The sequence below is a fragment of the Uloborus diversus genome, chromosome 2, assembly GCF_026930045.1.
Source record: "Uloborus diversus isolate 005 chromosome 2, Udiv.v.3.1, whole genome shotgun sequence".
Lineage (NCBI taxonomy): Eukaryota > Metazoa > Arthropoda > Arachnida > Araneae > Uloboridae > Uloborus > Uloborus diversus.
The window spans coordinates 1,347,261-1,365,861 of record NC_072732.1 but is presented as its reverse complement, the minus strand read 5'-3'; the positions used below and the strand labels follow the sequence as shown (position 1 = coordinate 1,365,861).

General features: G+C 34.1%; 1 protein-coding gene across 1 annotated transcript in view; it reads left to right on the top strand.

The window, feature by feature from the left end:
- LOC129216850 (sarcolemmal membrane-associated protein-like) overlaps nucleotides 1–14,447 on the top strand; it is a gene marked incomplete at its 5' end in the record, with an annotated part of 105,097 nt that extends 90,650 nt beyond the window's left edge. Inside the window, 2 exon segments of the mRNA XM_054851062.1 lie at nucleotides 3,205–3,339; nucleotides 14,154–14,447. Coding sequence (XP_054707037.1) covers nucleotides 3,205–3,339; nucleotides 14,154–14,258 — 240 coding nt within the window. The 3' untranslated portion in view covers nucleotides 14,259–14,447.
- Nucleotides 14,448–18,601: the final 4,154 nt, after the last annotated feature.

Genomic DNA, 18,601 nt, shown 5'->3' with positions numbered 1-18,601 from the left:
GATGGTTAATTTGTTTTTTTTTTGGGGGGGGGGATGGGCACTCCTCATGGTTAAAATTGTAAATTTTGACTGCAGGGGTTCCCCGATATCTCAATCAGACCCCGTCGGTTCATTTAATACTGAGACATTATGTGCAGTCAAACCTCGAATTTCAGAAGATCGCAGAAAAAATCGATGGCGTGGCTTAGAGATACACGTGTTTTGATAAAATGATTCAAAAAAGCAATTGGGGCAGAAGCAAAAAGTCAATCGATTCTTTCGTATGTACATTGTCGAACCTTTTACTATTTGACTTATGTTACAAGTTCATGCATGTCTTTAAGTGAAAATTGTCTTTCAGTGACTGTCAAGTTATCATTCAAAACTGTCGAAGATATTTACTTTGTTTGTTAAAAAAAAAACCTCTTAAGAAAGTGTTTGTAAAGGTTGTTCAGACATATGTACTCCATAGTTTGAAAGCTTCCTGTTAAAATTCAAACTTTAGTACATTGAAATCTAGCGAAGCTAAGTTTTAACTGTATTTTAAGCATTCATTTAACTTTTATTCTTCTGTTTCACTTTTTTAAGTTTTGTTATGAAGTAAATAGTTGAAATTCATTTTCATTGATTTGAAAATAGAGATGCAGAATATGTCCAATGAAAATAAATCCAGAAGAAGCAGCTCCTAATAAGAAATCTGTTGACGAAGCGGTGGCATTACTTTAAAACATGTCTGTTTCCCTTTGAAAAATTAACAAAATAAAAGCATTTGATTGTGGGCATTTACATACAGTAAAACCTCGTTAAGTCGTCACTCAAGGGACCAAAAATTTTTGACCACCTATGCGGAGTGACTACTTATGTGGAGTGGGAAATTAAGGAAGAAAAAAAAAGCCTTACAAATATTCATGAATAGCAGTAGAATTCTGTGAGAAAAACAATAGCTTATGTAATCAATGTCTATAAATTAGTGGAAATATTAAAATGGTGGGAAAATACTAATGATAATAATTACTTTGTTTTAATTTCTCTTACTCATACATTACTAAACAACAACTTATTTTTACGTAGTTACGGTACATTAATACAATCTTTCAATGTTGACTCATGAAGTTGTTGCTTACGGAAAGAAACAATCTCTTCTAACATACTTCAAGCTTTAAATTCTGTATTTGTAGTTCCTTGAAAGGATGTTAAATACTGACTAACTTTCTCCAGGTATTAGATTTTGTATGTCTTGCTGGAAGGAGTTGCATTCATATTCTCGGCACTCGGCAGAGTCACAGCAAGAATTATGCTTTGAATGACCAGAACCGAGGATCGAGATTTCAAGGAAAAATGACTATCAAACAGCCTTTCAACTAAATCCGACACTATTTTCTAAGATCCGATAAGGAAAAGGAATTTTAGAAAACAATTGTTGAGTGACTAGTTAACCGGAGTAAAATTAAATTTGGTGATCAGTAAAGGAGGATCATTTTACATTACCGTGAATGAGATCTTGTCGGGACCAAAGAAAAACGACCACTTAAACAGAGTGACCACTTAACCGGTTGACTACTTATTGAGGTTTCACTGTAGTTTGCTTGTTGAAATTTCAACCCTAACTCCAGTGGATAAATCCTAACTTCGAGTAGATACCGTCAATCGTTGACCACATTTTCGTTCCTTCATTATCCTAAAACTACAGTCTTAACAGTAAAGCAATTAAGTTATCGGTTCCAGTTTAGCCTTCTCAAAAGAAAGCATTTCCCAGCATGTCAAACATTACCAGAACATAGTGTTGGTGACGTCAGAAGCGTTATTCGATACGTGAATTGACCGTTATATATATGAAGATGGAAAAACTGGTACCTGATGAAAAAACGTGAAGTGCAGGATTAACATAGATTCTGGGGACGTAAAATCGGAGTTTCACTGTACAAATATTTGTACAGTATCTTGCTGGATGGAGTTTGATCCATATGATTGGTACTAGAAAGAGTCGCAGCAAGAAGTGTGCTTTGAACGACCAGAACCGAGGATCGAGATTTCAAGGAAAATAAATATCAAACAGCTTTTCAACTCAGTCTGACACTATTTTCTGAGATCCGATAAGGAAAAGGAATTTTAGAAAACAACTTTTGAGTGATTAGTTAAGCGGGTAAAATTAAATTTGGCGACCAGTAAAGGAGGGTCATTTTACATTATTGTGAATGAGACCTTGTAGGGACCCAAGGAAAACGACCACTTAACCGGAGTGACCAGGGGCGTAGCTAAGGGGGGGGGGGTTTGGGGACAAACCACCCCCCCCCCCCCCGAAAAGTTAGTCTCAAAAAAAAAAAGAGAAAAAGAAGAGAGAAAACAAAGAAAAAAAAAAGAAGAAAAGGAAAAAATTCCAAGCGATTATATATATATATATATATATATATATATATATATATATATAAGAAGTAACCCCCCCCCCCCGAAAGTCGGGTCTAGCTACGCCACTGGGAGTGACCACTTATTGAGGTTGAGTAAATTGAAATAAGGGGAATGTTGGGCACTCCCTGTTTCCACTGAAAAGTGACTTTTCAAGAGGGGTGTTTCTGAAACCTTTTGTAATTGGTTGCATTCTAAGGCAATATTTTTGTTATCTTATGAAAAAGTTTAATATTTCGTACTCTGTACACAGAACAGGCAAAATAAAGTTCAAAGAAATGTCTTGATTAAGCTGGAATTCGGTAAAAAAGGGATTTAAACTACTTGAGGCTCTACAGTAGTTTTACATAACAAAATGAAATACAATGAAGTAAAATGCAAAAAAAAAATCGTAGCAATTAAAAACGAACAATAGATTTCATCACTCGAGAAGTAACTTTGCCTTAACTGCTGGTAATCATGGAAACTAAATTATCTGAAACTTCACCATTCTTGGGTTTTGTCGTCTTTTATACTTTTCTTCAGAAAAATCTGAATTTTTGCTAGTTTTCCAGCTTTTTTTACCCCAAGACAATTTTTGCGCTTTGTGCATATACTTACGCTACAATATGCTACAAGTACCCCACATTTTCCCTAAAAAAAAAAGACAAAAAAATCCACATTTCTTCTAAAAAACCCAGTTTTAGTTGGTTTTTTTTTTTTGGGTTTTATTTAAAAAAAACCCGGGTCCATGGGCTTTTTTTAAAAATCCCGGGTTTTTGCCAACCCTGATTTTAAGACAGTAGTATGTTTTCATGCTCAAATGCTTCGTCTGTCTTGCAGTTATTGGATGCTCAGGAAGAAATAATCCTAGTGAAGGAGCGCTACGAGGAGTGCAACAAAGAGAAATCGTACCTTCAGGGGGAGTTGAGTTCCTTGAAAGAACAGCTCGAACTTCTGTCAGTGCAGTCCAAGACGGTGAGAGAGAGCATTCCATTTCTATTACTGAATGAAAACAAATAATGGTTTTCGTCTTAAATTTTTTGTGCTGTTTATTTTATTATTTTGCTTTAGCAGCTCCGTTATTTCATTTCTTGATTGACTACAACACTGCAAAATTGTGTTGGTATTTCACAGGGTTCGTACGCCCTTGAAAAACCTTGAAAAGTGCTTGAAAAAAAAAAGTTCATTTTCAAGTGCTTGAAACCTTGAAAAAGTTTTAAAACCTTGAAAAAGTTTCTTAGTGCTTAAATTCTCTCAAAAATCAACGAATTGTGCTTAGAAGTTTTAAAAAAGTATTTCACCAATGCAATTTTCTGAACATGTGTTCAGTATGCAACATCGCGAAAAATTGCTTCCGTGTTTGGGATTTCAACCCTTTTGCATCTTGTAAATATTTTGATGTTTTTTACAACCGAAAGATATTTTGACATATGGTACCTTAGATTAGTTTATTTTTTTGTTTAATTTCATTAATTAACAAAGGTATTAATTTGGAAACCATGACAACATTGAACTTACTCGGGTTTCGCGGAAAATTGCTCTTGTGTTTGAAATTTCAATCTTTTTGCATCCTGCAAATATTTAAATATTTTGGCTAATCAAATGTTAGTTTCGCATATGCTACCTTAGATTAGTATATTTTGTTTAATTTTAATAAAAAACAAATTTATTTCATGGGAAACATGCCACGTCGAACGAACTCAGACCCTGCGAAAAATTGCTTCTCGTGTTTGAGATTTCATTCCTTTTGTATTTGTAAATATTTTTATATTTTTGGCAATTAGTAGTTATTTTGACTGCTACATCAGATTAGCTTATTTTATTTTTTATTTTAATAACTAAAGAGTTAAAGAATTTATTACCTTGGTCTTGTTTAATTATTTGCTTATTTATTTTTGCAATTTTGAATGATTATCTTTACCTAATTTTTGGTCATAACAGATTTTTAAAAAAAAATTTTAAATTTCAGCAGTTGAGCACCTAACAAATTAACTTAAAGTTTGTATTTTAAATATAAAGTTGATTTATATAATTTTATTTATAAGTACATTATTTTTTATGTCTGCTAAAATAAATAAGGTGTATAACAGGGGTGGTTGTGTTATGATTATTCACTTGAAATCGTGTAGTGTTAGTTTTTATACTTTTACACCTCCCTATATCTCCAATTTTCCCCTTTTCCTCAAAAGTTCAAAATTACTACTTTATTAACGTTGTGGGTACTTGGAGCTTACTGAAAGAGGCTTTAATCAGCAAAGGGGTAGATAGCTTAAGGTGGGTCATTCATCTTCATTTGGATCTAATAAATTGACCAGTACCAGCCTAGCTAGGCCCAGTGCCTGTTGCTGGTTATCAACAGGCACTGGGCATGGTATTTCTATGCAGAATAATTTGACTTAATAAACTATTTTATGAATTGTATGCATAGCAAAAGTTATTGTTGTACATATGTATATTCAAGTAATAGGGGGCTTAGTTTTAAAAATTATTCTCCCCCCCCTCGCCCCATTTTGCTCTTTGAAACTTTCAGGTAATTTTTTATGAACTCACAAATCACAATTACACCTGAATATTATTGCCTTTCTAAATTTAAATTCTAATTTCAACAATAACCCATTTTTTCCCAAAATAAAACTACTTTTGTCATAATATATGTCAACTTCTTGTGAATCTTTTCAATTTCGAAATATGGCTCTATAAATCTGAACTTGCACATTTATTGTCTATTGCAAGTTAATCAATGAAAGCTGAATAGGCTCAAGTTTGCATTCAGAGTATTTATCACTGCTTTTTTTGGCCACTAGAGGGCGCCTGTGATGCAGGGAGTGTTATTGCTGCTAATTTGATAAGTGTTTTCTTACTATAATTTTTCATTATTACTGTCTAGTTTTAGGTTTTTTTACTTCACTTTATCATATAATTTAGTTTTATTGTGTTTTGGGGGCTCATTTTAGCTAGTATTGTATTCTTGAAGTGTTTTTGCATTTTTTGGAGCTAAGCCTAACATGTGGTGATCTCCTGGTTTTTGATCTTGTGTGCTTTATTGGGTGTAGCAACTTTGTTTATTTACTGCTGTTTTTAGTATTTATTCTGTGTTTTTTTGCATTTTTATCTTTTTTTTTTTCCTTTTGGAACATATTCACTGAGTAGAAATGGGTGTTATATGCATTATGAAAGAGGTAAAGAGTGGGAAGGGGGACAGGTGGATCTCTTGTGATTTATGTCATATGTTCTGCCTGTATAAGGGGGAAAATGAGTCTGTTTTTGAGGAGGATTATATTTGCACTAAATGTGCTGAACTCTCAGACTTAAGACTTAAGATGCTAGTTTTGGAAGCCCAGTTAGCATTAGGGTGTAGGCCAGTTGTAGAGGGTATAAATGTTCCAGAGATTCAGGGGGGAGTTTCAAATGAGGAGTTAGATTGGGAAACTAAGGGTGTAATTTTGGGGGACTCTATGGCAAGAGAGGTGGGTAACACAGTTGGGAGAGTAAAGCGTAAGGTGGCTAGGTGTTGTTTACCAGGGGCTCGGGTAAAAGACGTTAATATGGTTGCTGAAAAGAAGGGAGTATTGAATAAGGAGGACATGGTTACTTTGTGGGTGGGAACAAATGATGTAGGCCACAGTAAAAATGAGGAGTTTTCTAGGGAATGGGAATCCCTGTTGGATAAAGCAACCAGCTTTTCGACGAATGTCCAAGTGGTTGGTTTGCTTCCCAGGTATGGAGTGCATAGGAGCTGGCTAAATCAACGTGCGAGGTGTATGAACTTGCTACTGAAGTCAATTTGCGAAAAGCGCAGTATCAGGTTCATTGATGTATGGAGTCATTGTAAACGGGATTGGATTGCTAGGGATGGCCTGCATCTGAGCTCTACAGGGGTCAAAATGGTTAGTGGATTAATTTTAAGGGATTCGGAGTCAAAAAACTAAGTTGGAATGGGGGGCATGGTTCAAGCATCAGGTATCGAGAGAATGAAATTTTTTTGGGTATTGCTAGAAATGGAAATAAAGTGACGAACAAGAGTAGTAATGTTAACAATTGTAATTTAGGAAATTTCAGGGTGTTAAATAAAAGCAACTTAGGCATGCTTAAAGTTTTCTATACCAATGCTCGCAGTATTAGGAACAAGATGGATGAATTGAAAAGCATAGTTATGGATGAGAAGTTGGATGTTATTGGAATTACAGAGACATGGGCTACCGAATCTGATGCAGAGTTATTACATATTGCTGGGTATAATTTGTTCAGACAGGATAGAGTAGGTAAAAGAGGTGGTGGGGTTTTATTTTATGTTAGAGACAATTTTATTTGCAATGAATTGGTCATAAATGATAAGCCTACTGATACTGATATGGTTTGGCTGGAGTTGATGAGCAGTAAGGGCAAAAAGCTACGCTTTGGAAACATTTATAGGCCACCTAATTCAAACCAGGGACAAGATGAACAGATGTACCGTATTATTAGTGACATGTCCAGTAAGGGATCCGTTATCATAATGGGGGATTTCAATTTTCCGGGTATTGATTGGAATAATTTTTATCCTGGTAATGGCAAAGAAGAGGAATTTTTAAAAGTAATTGGTGACTGTTTCTTAGATCAAGTTGTAACTCAGGGAACTCGAGAGGAGGCAATTTTGGATCTAGTTTTTTGTGACATAGGTAGTTTTGTTCAGGGGTTGAGTGTAGGGGAGCATATTGGAGATAGTGATCATAACAGCATTAGGTTCCGGGTTAAATTTGAAGTGTGCAAAGATGATAATTTTAGGTTTGTGCCCAATTTCAGAAACACTGATTTTGTTGCACTTAGGCAGAGCTTGAAAGAGGTTTTTTCGTCAGGGTTGGAAAATAGCGACGTAGATCAGCAGTGGACGGAATTTAAGGATAAACTTGCTAAAACCGTTGGGAACTATGTTCCATTTAGGAGAAAAGGTGTTAATACCAAAATTTGGCCCATGTGGTTCTCCAGGGAGACTAAAGAAGCTCTTAATTATAAGCAAGCGACTTTTCGTAAGTTTAAAGAAACTGGTCAGAGTGCGGAGAGGCTCCAGTATGGTAAGGCAAGGCGAAATTTTAAGTATTTGGTACGGATTCAGAAAAGGGAATTGGAGCAAAGGCTGGCAGATGACATTGATGGGAACCCTAAGAGGTTTTTTGCTTACGCTAATTCTGGGAAAGCTCGAAACAGTCAAATTGGGCCTTTGGTTGATGAGTATGGAAATTTAATCCAAAACGATAGGGATATTGCAAATGTTCTGAATAACTTTTTTTCCAGTGTGTTTAACGATAACTGTATCTCAACAGTTGACACTAATAAGACACAAGCTATTATACAGCTTGAGGATTTTGTATTTTCCAGGGAGGAGGTTTTATTTCATTTGAAAAAGATTAAAGCAACTAAAGCTCCGGGACCAGATAATATTTATCCAAAAATTTTAGTTGAATGTGCAGAGGAATTAGTGGATGTTATTTTGAATATTTTCAATGCTTCTTATAACTCGGGGACGGTGCCAGAGGACTGGAAGCTGGCTAACATAACGCCCCTCTTCAAGAAGGGGTCTAAAGGTCTTGCTGGGAATTATAGACCTGTAAGTTTGACTTCGGTGATTTGTAAGACTTTCGAAACTTTGATCAAAATTAAGATCATGATGTTCTTAGAGACTAATAGTCTGTTGACTAGTTTGCAGTATGGTTTCAGGAAAGGTAAATCCTGTACTACTAATTTATTGCATTTCTACGACAAGGTTACCTCAGCTTTAGATAACAAAAGATGTGTGGATGTTGATTATATTGACTTTCAAAAAGCTTTTGACAAGGTACCGCATGTTGCTCTTCTCAGCAAGTTAGCTGACATTGGAATAGGAGGAAAAACTTTACTTTGGGTTAGAAATTGGCTTACTGGTAGGAAGCAAAGAGTAGTTGTGAGAGGAAATCATTCTAATTGGAGTGATGTTTTAAGTGGGGTTCCTCAGGGATCAGTTTTAGGGCCTCTTTTGTTTATTATATTTATGAATGACATCAATGAAAATATTTCTGGAAGCATGAATTGTTTTGCTGACGATGTAAAAGTTATGGGGATTGTTGAAAATGAAGAACAAGTAAAACAGCTGCAAGAGGATTTAGATCATATTACTAAGTGGGCAGATAAATGGGGTATGGCAGTTAATGTAGGGAAATGTCAAGTGCTACACTTAGGTCATGGAAATAAGCGTGTGAGATATCATTTACAGGGTTCAGTCATAAATCAGGCTGAAAATGTTATGGATCTGGGTGTCTTTATAAATCAGGACTTCAAGTTTAGTCAACAGTGCAGTATTGCTAGTAACAAAGCCAACAAAATGCTTGGGTTCATCAAGAGATCTATTTCAAACAAATCTAAGAAAGTTCTTCTGCCTTTATATAGGAGTTTAGTAAGACCTCATTTGGAGTATGCTGTTCAGTTTTGGTCGCCTTATCTGAAGAAAGATATTTTCGTATTGGAAAGGGTTCAAAGAAGGGTAACTAAATTAGTAAGGGGACTCTCAGATTTAGATTATGATACCAGACTTAATAGGCTTAACATGTATAGCCTGGAGCAAAGGAGAGTCAGAGGGGACATGATTCAGTTATTTAAATTTATCAAAATGAAAGATGTAAATGGATTAAATTTTTGCGGGGAAAGCAGGACAAGGGGTCATTGTTTTAAGCTATTTAAATCTCAGGCTAACTTGGAAATCAGGAAAAACTACTACTTTAGCAGGGTCGTGGGCACTTGGAATAGCTTACCGGAAGAGGCGGTAATGAGCAAGGGAGTGGCTAGCTTTAAGAGGGCCATTGATCTTCATTGGAGACTAATTAATTGACTAGGACCAGCCTAGCTGGGCCCAGAGCCTGTTGCTGGTCGTCACATTTGTATTTGTATTTGTATTAAGCTGTTTTTGTATATTTTGAGGTGTAGAGACTGGACTGTGGACTTCGATAAACTTTTCTTACTTCCTAATTTTTAAATTTACTCGAGGACAGTTGAAATGCCTTATTGACTGAACAGCTAATAAATACATACGAATAATTGATTTGCATACTTATAAATGATTTGCAAACCTAATATTTTTAGAACTTAATAGTGCAAACTGAAATAACTTTCTGGGTAGTGTTTTTGTCCTAACCGCCCTTATATTGTAATAAACCACTGGATAGATATCGGAAATAAATGTTGAAACCGGGGGGGGGGGGGAGTGACTTCAAAAACTCCTCTCTGGCAATGCCCTTGAGCTTAGGTATTTAAGTTTCTTCCCATAAAAGTTAAAAGCACTTATGAAAGGTTTTTTTTTAAAGTATTAATTTGCTGATTCTAGAAAATATACAAACCTCTGACTGCTGCAACCTTTGAAAAACCTCAAAATTAAACCTCTTGGTATCTGCTTCTCTTTATGATCAAACTTTTCAAACATTTTCAGAAAAACTTTCAACGCAGTAGATCTTTCATCAAAGCATCTCTCGTTGTAGAAAAAGCAATTTTGTTTTCCTATACTTTTTTGTATTATTGCCTTATTTCTATGTGTTTGTAGTAAATGAAATCTGCATACAATATTTTTAGTACAAATTTATGATATTGCCTTGAAAACAAAATTTTTTACCTTGAAAAGTACTTGAAATGTGCTTGAATTTTTTTCTGCCTTAAGGGTATGAACCCTGTTTCAGTTTGTGATCGTAAACTTTCACCTGACTTTCAAACTAAGTGTAAAAATGTTTCTTTTTCATTCAAAGAATGCTAAGACCTCACCACACACTCAGTGGTTCTAATTTGAGAGTAATTTATTTGCATATTAATAAATGTTAAATTTTTGGTAACTGTTTGATGCTATAAGCAATAAGTTATCGCCTTTAAGCCAGGGCTGAGGCAGAACTACAGTCGGACCTCCATATATCGAAGTAGCAAATTGCCGGAAAAAAATTCGATATATAGAAATTTCGATAGATAGAAACAATCTGTTTTTATCATAAAAATCTCCTAAAACATTAAAATTAAAGCTCATTTTCGTGTATGAAATCCAATTTCTAATTTATACGAGCATCAGATTAAAAGTTAAGAATTGAAAAATTAACAGAAATTACACTTTTGCGTCGTCACACATCTTCATTTTTCGTCAATTCAACTTGATCCGCAACATTAGGGTATTTTCGTTTTGACAATGTGATCGAGAGAAAAAGAAAAAAAAACCACAATCTACTTAACCTGAATGATTTTTACTGAAGTTAAAAGACTAAAAATGATAATCAACAGACAAAAGGGATAACTTGAAACTGATTTTACAGTGTTATTGGTTACAACTTAGATTTGAAATAAACTTGGGGGGAATTTAAGAACTCCAGAACGGAACAACGACATATCTACACACCTCTCAGCCCCAGATTCCATATAAGTTTCATAGCAACCTTTAGTGAACATAATATTCTCCCGTAACCTTCATTTTTCATGAGACAAACAGTTTAAAGTGGAAAAAAAAAATCTACGAATGTCTCGAGAAAAATTTCGATATATAGAGATTTTTTCGATATATAGAAACAATTTTTCTATCTAATGAACATGGAAACGTGCTGGAATTTCGATATATAGAAAATTTCGATATGTGGAAGTTCGATATATGGAGGTCCGACTGTATATGCAATATACCGACTGCCCGGTTTTGACTACCATTGGCTGCAGTTTCGTCATTATTATGAACTCCTCAGTCTGGAACAGCCAATAACCTAGCTGAGGCAGATGGTCTCTCACTGAGACTGAGATTACCAACAAACTGATATTTAAAATGAATGAAGCTCACCAGCAAGAGTATGCAGCAATGGTGCCTTTCAACTCGTAAATTAAAGTTAAAATTTAAGTATTCAGCAGTTTCAGACATGAGTTGTTAACGAGGGCGAAACTGCAATCTCCTGGTGTCATAACCAGACTGTCGGTATATTGCATGTAGTGTTTGGTGTGCTTGATGTTTTGTTCCTTGCAAACAAGGTAAAGATCAGCTTAAGAGATCAACTCTATGCTGCCTTTGAAAACATCCTATGATTTTTTTTTTTTAATATAAATAAATATTTAAAAATTTTCTTAGTATATAATTTTTTTTTTTTTTTTTTGTATTACACATACAATCTCATGGTTTCTTATTTTACTAAAAAAGTAAAACTTAAAGAAAATACTTGAATTTTTTTATAAATAAATGCGCGCTCAAACTTGTTTTTGTGCAGTCTTTTTTTTATTATTTAATTTTAATGCTTTTTTTTTTTTTTTTTTGTGCAATTTAGCATTAATTTTTGTTGTGAAAAGTTATTACAGATACTTGTGAAGCTTTGAACTTCTTTTTTTTTTTGTGCGGTCCCTATCTACCACACATAAACAGGTTTGGGTGCATTTACATTTATCAATCTTCTTAGAATATTGATAAATGTAACCTCTTATTTAAAAGAAATAATTTTTGTTTTCTAAAGTTATTTCTGTTTGATATAAGTTCTAAAATAAATTTTGAACTGAAGGGACACATATGTCCTGTGGCTTTTAAAGGGCTGAGTTCTGTAAGTGCTATGGGCAAAGGAGCTGGCAGCCCTTCCCTCGTAGAATACAAATTGCCTTTTTTTCTTCTCGGGAGGGATAGTATGAATTTGTTTTTATAGAAAAAAAATGAAATGTGGTTTTTATATACATCAAGGGAATTGAATTTGATGGCGCTTTCAAGATGATTGAAATATGGCATATAATGGTATATTTCAATGCCGTAACAAATCGCTTATCTGACGGGATCCGGAAAGTCAATTATATTGTTAATGAAACTGAATTGGAACTACTTCATACATGGATACCAATTTAATATAGGAACTGAATACTAATTTGTTAATTCAGAGAATGAATGAGGACTACTGGAAAGTCTCATGAGTGTTTCACAGCCACTTATTGGCATTGAAATATAGCTTTATATCCTATATTCTCACTTGGCATATCAACTCATTCATCAGTCATATCTCGAAAATGGGATCGTTGCAAAAAATTACAACCCAGCCATCGGATTCAGTGCCCTTGCTATATATATATAAATCATGTTTTTTTTCCCCCTGGAAAAACATTGTCATACCGCCCCCTCACAGTCTTGCATAATACAGTAAACTCCCGATTATCCGCGGAATAGGGTGGTATGGTAACAGCGGATTAGCGAAAACCGCTGATAATGTGAATAATAGTTAAAAAACGATACCACTGTATACAGTAGTAAAAAATATGAATAACACTCACACACACATTTAAAGTTTTGCTAAAAACATTGCTATATTCCATTTACTAATATTGAATGTAAAAATATACACATGTAGAAGCTAAAAACGAACAATAACACAATCATAAGTTTAAAAAATGTTTAATGACTGTTAAAAAAATTGTGAAAAGACCAGCGGATAATCCGAGCCGCGGATAAACCGACCGCCGATAATCGTGAGTTTACTGTATAGACAAACGCGTGAATGGCTTTCGCAGAAAAATTTTGGCTCTGCAGAATTTTTTTTTGATTTGCTAATGTTAATTTAATTTTTTTAAGAGAAAATTTAAAAAAAATCTCGGTTTATTTCTGTTGAAGCCTCTTTTCGAAAGCCTTTTAAAGCACATGTGTGAAAAATATTAATAGTTTTGGCAGGTTTTTTTTTTTTCATTTGGTGAAAAATAAGCACAAACTATATTTTATTTAAAAAAAATAAAATAAAGTAATTTAAGGCACTTTTTTAGTCTCTTTCTTATTTGAATTTTAATTTATTTCTTTATTCACAAGGGTGAATTAGGCAAAATAATTAATTGCAGAAAATTTTCCTGTCGGGATTTGTGTTCGCAAAATGCTTTTCCTTTTATCTAACTACCAAACGGCATGACCTTGAGGGTCACGGATCTGGACAAAATTCGAGATATAGGTCAATTCCAACTAGATATGAGCCCAGGTATAGCGGTTTGACTGCATAGGCCCTAGTTCGGCTGCAACGGGGGTCCAAAGTTGATAATTTGGACCCAGAAATGCAATGGAATTTCCTTAAGAATTCCCATTTTTATCGCTTTTTTTGCTAGTATACTGCATAATGAGCCATTTGCATGCTTATATTTGAATTAATTAAGTTGAATGCTAGTTTTTAATAAGCGGTTCTCAAATTCCAATTGGCTCCTACTTTTAATTTCAATAACTTGAATGCCAAAATAACATAGTAACAGGATATTTATCGTTTGCAAATGAAACTAATTATTTTCATTTTATATTAATCGTTTTCTAGTAACAAGTATTTATCGTTTGCTAATAAAAACATTTAATTTAACTGGATATTTATTGCCTGCTATCAAAGATATCCCACATTGATAAGCAAAAAATTGGAGAAGAGAAAACATTCTGATTTATTGCACAATGGCACACAAAAGAACGAAAATACAAGAGTGTTTCGGCTTTTCAACCAGCTTAGATCATGCCCATAAATAAATACGTGTCCTCCCTTATACACAATATATTTACAAAAGATGAAAAAGATGTTGGGAGATCGAACCTTATGTCGAGTTAAGAAATTCCAATGGAAACGCCATTGCATTTCTGGGGCCAAACTAGCAACTTTGGACCCTCGTTGCAGAGAAACTAGGGCCTATGCAGTCAAACCGCTTTACCTGCTCTCATATCTAGTGGGAATGGACCTATAGCTAGAATTTTATCAAAATCCGTGACCCTCAAGGTCGTGCCGTTTGGTCGTAAGTGTGCCCCCTCATTACAACTTGTTGTCTGACCGATTGCCGATCTTCTCATCCCACAGGTGTCCGTGTGTTCGGTGATCCCGCTCATCATCCTGGCCGTGGCCATCATGCTGGCCTTCTATCCCACGCTGTCGCACCTCACCGCCACCTTCGACAGGCCCTGACCCCCCCCAGGGGGCCCCCCCTCGGCCCCCCACGCACGCCACGAGTAACGTTTAGATTGTTTATCATTTCCCTCTTATTTGTAATTAGTGTATTGTAATATTTTATTGACATGGACTCTGAAGCATGTCATCTGTACAGTCAAGTGAAATTTATTTGATCAATTTTGAATAAAAATGTATTATGTTTCAGTCGCGGCCTCCTTTCATTTCGAAGACTTTTCGATGGGGTGGTTCCCAAAATTTTGAAAGTATTTTTATTAACACGCTTTTATTAGCTTCACCTGTATGTATGTATGTATGTATCTTGTAACGGAATCTTGCAGCTCGAATTTCGCCCACTTCCTGCGATCGGATTCTTTTGAAATTTGGCACTCGACCTCAGACCCCATGACAATGCAATATTCTATAATAAAATTAACTCTTTTAATTGTGAGTTTCCTCCAATTTTAATCAATATTTTGGCATAAATCCAACAATGTGAAAAAGGAAAAATTTAAAAAAATACATCAAAAAATGCTCGCAAAAAATTATTTAAAAATATCTACAAAAACCTTTCATTTTTCTGCATCAGACAAAATGTGTTCCAATGTTCCAAGGTAATTAGAACATGAAATATAATTGTTTTTAATTCATGTCATGCCAAAATTGAGGTGAGCCTTCCATTGGAAATTCATTGCCGATCGGACCGTTGTTGAACAAAACTTTTATTCAAATGCATCTCAAATTTTCAAAGTAATGTAGATATGATTTCCGCACACATACATCGATGACTGAGATGGATTAGCTTTTTGTGGGCAAATTTTATGAATATAAAAGATTTTGAAGAATGTTGAAATGAATATTTTTTCGTAAAACAAGTTAAACTAAAAAGAAGAAAATAAAATAATAGTTTAAAAAACTAAAAAAACACACTTTCGTAGCAAAATGAACTAAAAAGTGAAAAATAATCTTTGGATGATAGTAGTTGACCAATCACTTCATTTTAATGTAATACAAAAAAGCGTGGTGGGGGGGGGGGGCTTCTTATCAGTTGTCTTGAATTGCTTCCATTTGTTGTCCAAGCAAAAATGTAAATAGACAGCCCCCCACGCTTTTTTGTATTAAATTGAAATTAAGTGATTGGTCAGCTATTATCATCCAAAGATTATTTTTCACTTTTTAGTTCATTTTGCTACGAAAGCGTGTTTTTTCAGTTTTACTAACTATTATTTTATTTTTTCTGAAAGAGCCTGCTTAAAAACATAGGATCTGACCATATTTAAGTAATTTGTTTAAGTTTAATATTTTTAAAAAATTGGTTTCATCGGTGCGATTTCGTTGTTTACACTTCTGCCTATGACGTCACAAATGATGAAATGCCATTCATTGTTGCCATTCACAGAACAAAATATTTTATTCGCGTCTTTACTCATGTGTATTGGTAAAGGTAGGGTTGATAGCAAGCATAGAGAGCAATATTTGATTCGCTTCTTAATTATCATAACGTAGAAATGCGAGACAAAGATGCGCCAAAGTGCATCATTTGTGACGTCATAAAGACCACGCCTTGTTTGAAAAAATTGACATTTTAAAAAATGAATTTAAAATAACTGTTGGGAAAATGAAAGTATTTTATGGGTCTATGTTTTTTTTTTTTTTTTGCTTATTCTATCCATTTTAGTGACTAAAAGTTTAGTGACTAAAAAACTTTTGACTGAAGGAAACAACCCCATTGTAAAAGTGATGATGACTCGTTTACCATATATTTTTCATCCCTCGAGCACAGGGATGAGATATTTCCGGCTTTTTCTGTTGACTTTTAAAACCTTTCCTCCTTTTTCGCCTCTTTCAGGCCTTATTTCTCTCAAAAATCAGAGGGGGGGGGGGGGGTGGAAACGATTTTTTTAAATTTTCAATCCCCAATTTCTTTCTATTTTTTTCCTTCGAATCTTCATCCTCCGCGATATCTGCCAAAAAAGTATGGTTTGGAGTCATGCCAACGACGTCAAACACGTGCTGCGCCGAAATTTGCATTTCTCGTTTGAGATTGCAATCTTTTTGCATCCTGCACGTATTTAAATTATTTTTAATATTGGGTGTTTTTTTACTATATGCTACCCTATATCTGCTTATTTTTATTCATCATTTCAATAATATTTTTATTTCTTTAATTTATTTTTGAAAAACTGCAAAAGTCAATCAAAGTGGCATAGCACCCACAGTGTCGAATTTTATTTCTTTTGATTCTGAAATTGTATTAGGAAGTTTTTAAAGACAAATTTTGGGTTCCAATGCAAGGAGAAAGATAACCAATCGTTTATATACATATATATTTATTTTCAATTCTTACTTTGAAAAGTATATTCTACCACATAAAGAAATTTTCGGATTTTTCTCTCTGTTGTAAAATTTTACTTTATAAACAGACCTAATTTTAAAATTTATGTTCTCACTCGTTTAACACTATAAACTAAAATTTTTTCAATAAAAAAAATGTATTTTTCTCTAAAAAATATGAAGTTGCCACTATTGTGTGATGCAGCCAAGATTGACCTCTGACTCCCCCCAACCCTTTATTCAAGAACTCAGGGTTTAGAAATTATTGCCTCTTTATTTAGGAATAAACACTCTAGCAAGAAATGTTACAATGCAGCAAATTGTACAAAATTATTAAGTATAACTAATTAGATATGTATAACCTTTAAAACTGGTAAATTAGCCATTTTTTATTGAATTTTTGAATGTCATGGCTTCCAGGTTCTATTTTGATGCGGTTTTGGATATCAACCCTTTCACGAAATTTTTTGGATATCATCCCTTTTACGAAATTTTTTTGGATTTCCTCCTTTTTGTTCTCTGACCACTCTCATCCCTGTCAATACTGTCACATTTTTATTCAATGGGGCCGATAGAAAGTTTCGTTATGTACGTGAGGTCAAAATGATTTATAAGTACCGATGTGTCCCTCGTATAAAATGATTTATTCATACCGTGTTGGATCGAAAATGTGTTATACGAGATTTTCTATTTGTTTATTTAGTTGTTGTACTCATTTTTAAATCCAATCATGTATGGACATAATATAAATTATGACGCCATGTATCATTTTCTATCGAAACCGTGTTTCATGTTTTTTCGAAACTTTGAAATAATATGAATCGAGGCGATATAGGTGTACCATGTCATATCGAAACCGAGTCTTAAGGTAGAAATTTCTTGATACCTAAAGTTTCGGTTTCATGAAGTTAAAAAGTAAATTAGTTACAAGATTTTAATCACAAACAAAAAATATGAAACACAACATTAGGTTGAAATACAAAGATTTAAAAAAGCAACAAAAAATATAGAGTTTGAGCCAGGGGCAGCATTTCAGCATTTCATTTGGGGGGTCGAGTTTCTTAAACTGTATTACCACAGTGCGGTACAAAACATACATTAGCTAACAGGAAGTGCTCATAAAATCGGTTTAATATGAATAAAAATTAGTGTTTAGAAACAATTAAAATTTTGATTCGTTTTCTAATAAGTTAATCATACAAAACATCTCGATACTAAAGTTTTTATACCTTTTGGAAAAATTTTAATGCATGATTTTTGGAAAAATGGAAGAGCAGGGAATCGTGTTACTAATTTATCAGTGCCCAGTATCGAGCTGTTTTGCCAGTACAGCTAAATAGAAAAGTTTTTTTTTGCTCATTGTACTTCGAAAATATAATTCTCTAACCTCCTGAGACATAAAAAAAAATCTTTCTCTACTAGGAGCTGATTGGAGTAGTTAAAAAATAATTGAAGTAACAAAGTTATATATGAAAACACTCTTTAAATATCTTGCTCTTCAAAATCACCCTGGCAACTTCAAAAATTGTGAGGGGCTTACTTTTTACTCATTGAATAATTTAGTCTCGTCGGCGCTCTCAGCTTCAATGAGATGTCATCTTCCTCCTGCTCTGTTATTCACTATTCCAGACTGATGAGTCCATAATAAGGACGAAATTGCAGTCTCTTTGATGTAATAACGGTCTTTCGGTAAATTGCTTGTAAATTTTCTTGCCTCATGCTAAAAACGTTACTCATAATTGAAACAATTTATTTTTCGTTTTCAAAACCCAATCCAGATAATATATAGAGCCAACCATACTGACAACTTATCATCAAACCTTGTGTTAATTTCATTCGAAACTGAATCTATTACTTCATACAAAATATTAAAAAATCAATGTTTAACTTCACATCATCATGCGGATTTTTTTTTTTTCGCTCCTTTTTAAAATTGACTCGGAGGAAGAATTTTTTTGAAAAAGTTTCACGATTGATTGAGATACAACATACATCTATGTAAAATCTATTTTCAGTTTCAATTGTAG